General features: G+C 36.7%; 1 protein-coding gene across 1 annotated transcript in view; it reads right to left on the bottom strand.

Moving 5' to 3' along the window:
• Positions 1-319: 319 nt before the first annotated feature.
• The window catches only part of PCSK1 (proprotein convertase subtilisin/kexin type 1), an 81,430-nt gene continuing 71,627 nt past the window's right edge, over positions 320-10,122 (bottom strand). Inside the window, exon 14 of the mRNA XM_088444671.1 lies at positions 320-5,164. Within this exon, the coding sequence (XP_088300797.1) occupies positions 4,835-5,164 (330 nt within the window). The 3' untranslated portion in view covers positions 320-4,834. The remainder of the gene's footprint in view (positions 5,165-10,122) is intronic.

Below are 10,122 nucleotides of genomic sequence, written 5' to 3'. Positions count from 1 at the left end.
TATCGACCAGGTTAGCCTGCTTGCACAGACGACGGTAGTTGGTCGATAACCATACGTGGCTGCGCATCGACCGTCGTATGGTCGTTTGCAAGGGCGAGAAACTGTCAGATTTTAACGATAATGATAGGATTGTTAAAATCTGACAGCTTATCGTACCGTGTGTACTCAGCATTACACTGCTAAATCTGTCAACTCCTGTTGCAGCATGATGATGACAACATTAAAGAAATACTATTTTATTTTAAATATACATTTTTTTCGCTTCATAAAATTGTTTGTCGAATAGATCATGTTTAGATTATTATACCCACATGCACTCATTCATTTTAATGTTAAAAACACACACTAAGATAACTGCTTCCACAATGTATTATGCGTATTAGACAAAATAAATTATAACATCACATCACATTTTTTTTACCATTGTTGGAACATGCCATTTTTTAAAGACTTTATTTTTTAAAATGTATATATTCTGCTGAACATTTTTTTTATTGACACAATTTATAATGTCATTTTAAAATTGGATAAATTCAATAACATTTTGTTGACATTTACAGTAATTTAAAATTATTTTTTAAACAGTGACCCACTAAAGTGCACATGTTGCCTACACAGTGGAAACAGCCATTTTGTGGGCTGATCCAATATGCATGAGAATGTGGCCTGTCAATTCACTGGGCACTAGTTACTTTGTAATGTCACTATGGAATTGACTTTCTCTCTTCACATGCAGTGTTTTATTATAACTGAGATTGCATTGACTAATGTGGTTTATCATTTGATCACTGTTAAATTTAATGGTCAATACTCACTTCTGATTTTCCTGGCTCTCTCTTTTGCATTTGACACATTGGATCACTCTCTTCTCATACAAATTCAACAATCCCTAGGTCTTCAGGATTACTGTCCTATCCTGGAGGATATGTATCAAGCCTTGGTACATCTCCCCTACACTCTTTATTGGCCTGTGTCTTTCTGCCCATTTCATCTTGGATGTCCTCTCACCACTTCAAACTCAATCTTTCAAAAACTGAGCTGATAATATATCCAATAGGAAACAGAAGGTCCCTACCTGTCATCTATTCCTGCTGTCTAGGTGTCGTCCTTGACTCTGAACTGTCCTTTGTTCCCCACATTTAAACTATTGACAGATCCTGCTAAATACATGTAAGAAATATTTTCAGAATATGCACATATCTTACACAAGACACAGCTACAATAGCAATCCATGGAATTGTGATCTCCCATATTGACTATTGCAATAGCAATAACTGGTCTTCTGTGTAAAAGACTTTCACCCTTACAATCTATTTTTAATTTTTAATGCAGTAAGTATACTGATTTTCCTTACACAATGTTCACCTACTGGTGCTATGCTCTGTCAGTTCTTAAGTTGACAACCTGTATTTTACTGAATCCAATCTAAAATACTACTACTAACATTTCAGGCCATAAACAAGACTACACCTAAATACCCCTCCACTTTGCATTAAATTTGCATCTTCCATCTAAATTCATTACTTTCTCCCTTTCCTGATTACAGGCCTTTTTTCCAGACTGCATCAACTCTGCACAGCAAGACTTTGTTTTAGTCTCTAGACCTTTATGTTTTACCTGAAAATTCCAGAAACACCCACATACAGTAACTTTTACACAATTACCTCTTATATGTGTTTTTTCCATACATGAACAACTCTCTGACACCCGGGCAAAATTGCTGCCAACACTGCTGTACGACTGGATCATACAGCCCAACAAGCACTTTTCATCATTGGCAATCTGGCTGGATCATTATGCAGAATATGGCACCTAAGCTGATGTATCAAATTAATATTACTCTATGCATTGTAAATTTGTGACCTAAGCTCTTTTACCTCTCTCTCTCTCTCTGTCTGTTAATACTCAGCCTGTCTTTCATTATTGTGTTCCCACTTGTATAGTGCTGGCACTATATAAATTTTAATACTACATAATTGTTATTGGTTTCTAGCTAGACAAGTGATAGGCTGAATGTTGTTTTAGCTTACAAAATGGATGTCTTCACCAGGAGTAGACAATATCTGCACTTTATTGAAAATAACACTGTGAGGTATTAAAGTTAGCCATCTGGAGGTGCTAATGCTACTACATCATGTCTATTCTATCAATACGGTGTAAATATAAATATAATACCCTACATAAAATCTCTTTTATTGAAGATTGTTTTTAGGTTGTACCTAAACTGGTTATCATTAAAGAATTGTCCTCTTTTGACAACTTTTTAAAATACTAATGAATACATAATTCATTCAATCATTATTGTCTCAAGTGCATTTTATGCTTGTATATATCAGTTAGGCACATTACAATATACTAGAATAAATACATACTGCAGTATTATTTGCCTAATATCAGTGGGTTTGAAATTCAGAGTGTGAATGGCTTTACAATATGTGAAATTCAAACCCATTTATGTTAAGTTACTTTTTGGGTGGTTAATTCTTTTAGACATTGATATTAAAAAGTTAACAAGAGTTGAACAATCTTTCAAACGTTTACCATACATTACCAGATAAATGATTTTGTGTAAAAAAATAAATACATAGTCAAGTTCAATTTGAAATATCATACAAATACTAGTGTTCATTGAATGATGTGATCTATAAATTATTACAGTAAATAATAAATAATGTAAACGTCAAAAAGAATAAAATATATATTAGATATATTTATATATTATATTTTAATTATGTTAGAAAAATACTGTAGATTTAATTAACTAATTATATTACCCCACTACCGGAGGGGGGAAACACATCTAAAGACCTACTGTATTTAGAATATTATTTGCAACTATATTTCTGGAAACATTTCTCTGTATACATATTTATTACAGAGCTTATTCTTTAATTATAAAAAATGATTACACAATATAACGCTTGTTGTGTATTCTCCTCTTTGTTAATTTATTTTAGGAGGGGACCATATATTTTACTGTGTTGCTATTTGTTTGTTTTGTGTTACTACAAAGTGTTACTGTATGTGATGATGGTGCTGCATAAAATTTAAAATTAACAATTTTAAATGAAAATTGTTACTAATGATTTCCTTGTTCTAAAAATTAAGCATATATGATGTCAAATAATAATAAATGTAATAAATTATTGTCTCACATGTCTATGCATTATATTATAAGCCTCATAATTTTATCAGCAATTTGCTGAATTCTTATATTCAACTGAGCAAGGTTGTAGGATTTGTAATCATTTTTGATACAGAAATAATTCAATTTTAATCAATGAAAATTTCAATTGCGCAGTTTCTTTTGTTAAGAAAAATATAGAACATTTTTGTGAAGTAAAAAGTGCGGCACACAAAAAAATCCAAATTAAGTGTTAATAAAGATTGGTATCTTATTCCAACAAACACATATTAAATATAGGAAAATAAAATGTTTCTTCCAAATAACTGTTAGAAATTAAAATAACAAATGAAAGTGACTAAGAACAAAAATTATATATTCAAAAAATCACATTACATTGTAGTCATAAACTTAGGGTATGCAATATATATGGTTACATGCAGAATATCAACACCAGAATGTCGACAATCGGAATGTCAGCAGCTGACTTTAGGGTTAGGTTGACATGCCAACATTCTGACAATGTCAACATCATTTCAATATCAACATTGAATGTCGACTTTTGACATGTCGGTGTTCAGACCATGTCAACATTTTGTACCACATCCGAACTTTAGGATAATTCTTAGCAGACCAGGGACAAGTTTGAATGCAGAAGACCTACATCAGTGATGAAGGTTGACTGGACTCAGTAGTGGAACTAAAGGGGTGCAAAAGACATATGTCAGCTTAGTGCACTGATATGAGGGGGTGCTAGTAATGCTGGGTTCACTCCATTCTACTGTCCCCTAAATCCACCATTCTGTTCTGAATAGAGCAAAGTGGTTGCCTCCATTTAAAATGAGACACAGGACCTCAAAAGAGCAGAGCCAGGGGACTGAAAGGCAACAGTGACATCTCCGGGCCCACACACACATTTTGCTGTGGGCTCTGGTTATGCACTGTTCACTGCCTGACTGGACTTAAATGCTGATGAAACGTATGTTCAAGGGCATTTTCGTGTAAACTTAAGTGCAACTTTCTACTGTTGTCAGGATTACATAATGAGATACATTTCTGATGTTGGTGCACAGCACTAAAGAGTAAGAATAGCCGATAACAAGTAATCAGCTTGTAGCTCTAATCTTTTTTGGCATATAAAGCAAATGAATGCTTTTTTTACATGCTATTCCCTGTGCACCTGTTTTCATAAATATTCCCCTATATCTTTGTAATCACACCCTGGGAATTATTAACATTTCTGATTTCAAAAGGAATATATCCATACATAATTATGTCAGATGTTAATAACAAGGGCATCACTGCTATAAGTACAGGGGCTACAGCTTCTATGAGGACCACAGCTTAAGGGGAATTCACCTTCCCTGTCATAGCCCCATATATACATTTGAGTTTTACTATTGGATGATAAATAAGGGTCCTTTGAAAGCATTGTTTTGGGCCCATACCTTTTAATTTATGTCCCTTATCCCAAGAATTGTTTGTTAGAATTACTATTTTCTATACCTGCTTATGTAATTTGTATGTTGCTTTCCCCATTGACTATGTACAAGTTCTTTCACAATGACTTTGGCAGTGTGACTTTTTCTTGGTAGTGCATACAGTACGTTTACAATGCTAATTTTTGGCAATTTCCTGGAAATCTAGGCTTACAAAATGAAAATATAAAGGGCAGTGGCATGTTTCCAACATTGTAAAATATAATTAAATCTACGACTCCTTTTCTACAATATTCAGAAGAGCTTGCAATAAAAGATCATCTCTATGCTTGTAATTTTTCTTTTTATAGAATCGATCAATATATTCATTGTATAGACTGTTGTCTTTGTCATTTACATCTGGCTGCTTGCTTATTTTATTCAGAGCATAATAATAATGGTGCTTAGGTATTTCAGTAATTTCCTCTTCATATGGAGGTCCTTCTCTGTCAAAGGCATTCTTCAGAAGGTGTAGAATAGCTTTCGATTTCACAGCCTCTTCCATTTCGTCACTCGATTCAGAAGTTGGTTTCACTGTAGGTGGTTTTTCATTGACAGTTTCCTGAAATGATAAGGAACATGGTCAAGGCTACATTTGTACCGAGGCCCTTATCACGCCAATTACTTGGAATACATATGGAAAACTTCAATGTAGTCTTTACAAGAATCTTCTGTGGGGATCTTCATAATGCAGATGACTGTCAAAGCCAGATAATCAGCTGAGACAGAACCTGTTTACAATCGGAATCTGCGCGACGCCATCTCACAAATGGCGACAAGACTGATTCTTAGAAATAGATCACACAACGCCATTTTGTCAAAACCATAGAGTAACATTCTCCCCCAAACACATACCAACAGTGTTTAACATACATAAAAAATGACTTATTAGCATTAGAACACTTTTTAGTAATTCTTCCAAAAATCATGCCCTGATGTGCACAAAGCCCATTCTGGGGACAACCTTGATACCATAACAAACACAGTATACTAGGAAAACAACTAACAATACACCAGAATACGGTGAGCATTTTACATATAGAGTGTATGAGCTGTGGCAATTGTAATATAACCCAGACATTGATCTACACAATTGAATTTGTCTGAATCCTAAACTGGTTTTAGTCTCACTATCAGACAGATGGTCTCCACCCTGTCTGAGGGTGAAGCTCACTGCCCATAACACATTTGCATTGCAGTTTGAAAATGTTAGTGAGAAATTAGATTTTATATATATATATATATATATATATATATATATATTAAATCCATCATAAATAGAATCTCATGCATAAACACCACACATTATGCACAGTTGCGCTGCTAACATGACGCACATTAGCGAATGCACAATATCCTGCATGCGAACGCTGTTTATTTACTATTGTCTTTTCCCAAACCCCTAATACTTACATAATGCACACTCACATAAAAGGTTCCAAAGCTTTAAAGTATAAGATCCAAGTTTTATACATTTATTACAAATGCTGTGAAATAAAGACTATTTTGGTATCTAAGGTTTAATACGTGATAAGTAAGCCGTGTTTGGTATTGTACTGATCTGCATTTCCTCAACAGCTTTCCGGTACCATCGGTGAGAAGATCGCAACATGCATTCGCAACTTATGGACCGTAGAGACTTAAAGCACCAGAATGTACATTGTAAAACCAACAGTCAAGATTTGCATGAGGTGGGGATATGGAGGCAACAAGCTGTTAGACGCTGTTCTGTGTCCATTTGAATCAACCTGTTAAATGCCCTGTAACAAACGCACCACGATGGGGAACCAATGGGATCAGCAACAAACCTCTCTATTGTGTTGTCTGTTTCTGTAAGGGTATAAAGGTGTGTGTTGTGACCCCTGTCTGGAGTCTTCTTGCTGATTGCTGATTGATGGAGGTTTCTTGCTGATGCCGGTATCTGGTCCAGAGCGCGTGCGTAATGTATAACTGTATCTTGGGTCTTTATAATTCTTTGCGCTAAATTGTACTTATATCACAGCGTGTAACTGACTGTACTTTACTTGAATAATACTTTGTGCTTTGGAAACACATGTTCAAGATCTAAAGTCTTTATTTTACTGTATGACTGCGTACGCAAATAGTGTCAATTTTAGAGGTTTTTAGGCAGGGTTTAGAAGGTATAGGCAGGTGCGTATAGAGGTTGATATCCAGTATCCTTATGACTTTGTCTTCAAGTGATATTGGGGCATTGATGGTTTCACTGAATACAGTTCCTAAAATTGTCAAGTGCTGACTGAATAAAAGATTAAATAGTTATAGGTAATAGATCAACCAAAAATAGGTGTTTAAAAAAGTGACTATTTTTAAACCAATAAAGTGAGTATATATAGTTAAACAACATCAAATAAAAACAAGAGGTGCCATGCATAGTGCATTAAAAGTAATTGTATATATATAAAATTAAAAACAGTTATGGGTAACTGTGTTCCACAAGGTACTCTAGATATTACTGTGCTCATTAATAAATCATATTGTGGTGTTTTTTCTCAAACTTCTTCTTTATACAACACCATAGACTCCCAATGCCAAAAAAACTAGTAAAAAGTCATAATTCTACACATTGTAGTAAGACTTTCCTGCTCCCCTTGAAGAAGTCCAGAAGGGATGGAAAAGCGTCTGGACCTCCTCTTCCTCCATTTACAATTGGTACATGGACTGAGACTATTCCTTTTTTGAACTATATGGACACTCTGAACATTTTCTAGCACCTAATTTGGGACTAGTTTATGGCTAAGTTAAGTGATTTTTACTTATTTTAAGATATTTATTGTTTTTATATGTCTGGTTCTGTTTATAAATGTACCTCCCTTTTTATCTACAGTGTGTAGAATTATGACTTTTTGCTTAGCCTATCAATAAGGGGTTTATTTGCATTAATTAGAGGGAGAGAAGAACTTTAGACCAGACCAAACTAGCCTGAGCCACAGTCAATTTTTTTACTTATTTCAATTTTTTCGTATTTTGGGCCTGATTCAGAGCCGGACGCAATTAGCGCTCGCTCGTCCAGAAAATAGGGGTGGCTATTCAAATGAACCGTTCGCTCTTTGCGGTCTGTTCACGCCTCTAGGTCTGAACGAGCGAACAAAACTTGCGGTCGTTTTTTTTGAAAAATACGCCCCCTGGCCGCTCGCATCCTACGTCATGGCCGCTATTTATTAGATTAATCGAGTACATCGACCAGCGTATGAATTGCTCGCTATTCTTGGGGTTGGTTTTTGCTACCACAATCTTGCGAGCAGTTCTGGCTATAAAATAACCCAGTGACGTGGTCAATGACGCTGCTGTTTTAATTATGCACACCCATAAAACGCCCGTTTTGACCTTTAAGCACGCCTGTGTTCGGATCTCCACTCCCCGTTTTCAAGCACCTTCCCCTGTTACCACCCACATACGCCTCTTTCTGTCACTCAAATTTTCAGGCATTCGCTATTTTGCGAGCACATGAATTTCGACCGCACTGACTGGTTCGCGCATGCGTATAACGATCCGTACGCATGCGCAGTTGGGCAAACATCGCTCGGAGCGATCGAGCGGCCGCTTACGAGCGGCTCTGAATCAGGCCCTTAATTCACAAACAATTGTTCTGAATCATAACACACCCATGGCAACAAATGAGACCACCACTTGGAATACTACAGCATTTCACTGCTTTACACCAAAAGTCTATCTGGTACGCATATATTTTGGCATAATCTGAGTATGTTTCCACTGCACTTGGATAACTACACTATTAGATGCTCTTTCTTTCTCTCTCTCACTCATATATATATATATATATATATATATATATATATATATATATATAGAAATCCAGTGGTCCTGCACTCACGTCCAACTCCAACAGCGGGGTGCAACCTCCCAGGACTTAACTGTAAGTCCCAATATATCCAAAGGAAGTCCTGTACGTGGCAAGAACAGAGGGCACTCACCAATAGCCAACGAATTATTTTTATTCCATATCTCACATGGGTGAATAGTCTTGGTGACACTATTGGCTATTCAGTACAAGTGATGTTATTCTTGACAAAGGTCCTCTGGGATCGAAACGTCGACTAAAGTTATTCACCCATGTGAGATATGGAATAAAAAGAATTCGTTGGCTATTGGTGAGTGCCCTCTGTTCTTGTCATGTACAGGACTTCCTTTGGATATATATATATATATATATATATATATATATATATATTCACACATTTTCTCTTCCTTAAATAAAAAAAGGGCGCTGCTGTCACATACTAGATAATTATAAATTAATTAATTAATCCCATCAGAGATCAATAAGAAACCAGCACATCAATAAAAAAGTGCAAAACGTGTAACTTTATAAATAGCAGCATATAAATAAAAAAAATTCAGAATAGCATATCTACAGGCATGGTACTTAGCTTAACCCATCTTGCCATCTATATCAAGAACACATAGGCCCGACAGCCGTTTCAGTAGAAAAAGGTGGATGCTTCTAGGGGTTAGAAGAAGCATATTTGTAATGCAGATGTCAGTTGCCAATGACTCAGTCTACTTGACCTTTCTCGCACCTTTCAGTGGTCATTAATGTTGTGAAAATGATTGCAGTTAAGAATAAATATCCCTTATTAATGGTATTTGACCTGTTTTTCTTCAAACAGGGGAAGTTTCAATCTACTAGAAAAAAGTGTACACTTTGATACAGATCAGACACATAGAAGAATGGTCTTTAACACCAGAGATGGGCATAAAGAATATTTAGTCATACAATTTGGTCTCTATAGGATTCAGTATGATTTACCGCCGACAGCGGCAGACCGACAAGGATGAAAATCCTGATCGTCCCAAGGTAAATATTCACTAACCTATTCTACCCCCTAACCCTAACCCTCCCTTAGGGGTGCCTAACTCTAACCTCCCCCCTAAGTGCCTAAACCTAACCCCCCTTCCCCGCCGCATAAACCTAAGTCCCACGGGGGGGTGCCTAACCCTAACCTCCCCCCGGGGGTGCCTAACCTTAACCCCCCTTCCCCTAACCTAAACCTAACCTCCCAGGGGAGTGCCTAACCCTAAACCCCCCCGGGAACCATAAACCTAACCCTCCACCCCCGCGGCTGTCCGTGACCGTTGCCCGGCTTACCTTCCACCGGTAAGCCGGGTGTCAGGATTTCGATGCCTGTCATTTAACCCTTGCCGGGATTAAACAATCGGGAAGCCGGAGGTCGGGATTCCGTCCATCTGCTTCCCGACTGTTTCCCGTCTCTATAATGTTCCAGTCATTTTCCAGGATTTTTTAAAATTGATTATAGTTTCAGTCAGTGTTAGAGTGGTTTGAAGAAACTTCATAGTCACACTCTTAAGTGTTTAACAAATTCAGGAAATATTCTTTATCTGCTATACTGGAAACATAGGGCCCGATTCAGCATGGATTGCAACTGCAACCGCGTAACACAGATCGACCGATTGTTGTGTACTGCACATGCAAATGCACCGCACTGAGCATGACGATCGCTCTGCGATTATGGACACACC

This window comes from Taudactylus pleione, unplaced genomic scaffold (genome assembly GCF_031769625.1).
Source record: "Taudactylus pleione unplaced genomic scaffold, aTauple2 ptg000370l, whole genome shotgun sequence".
Lineage (NCBI taxonomy): Eukaryota > Metazoa > Chordata > Amphibia > Anura > Myobatrachidae > Taudactylus > Taudactylus pleione.
Note: the sequence above shows the minus strand (reverse complement) of the source record. Positions and strands in the feature narration are given on the sequence as shown.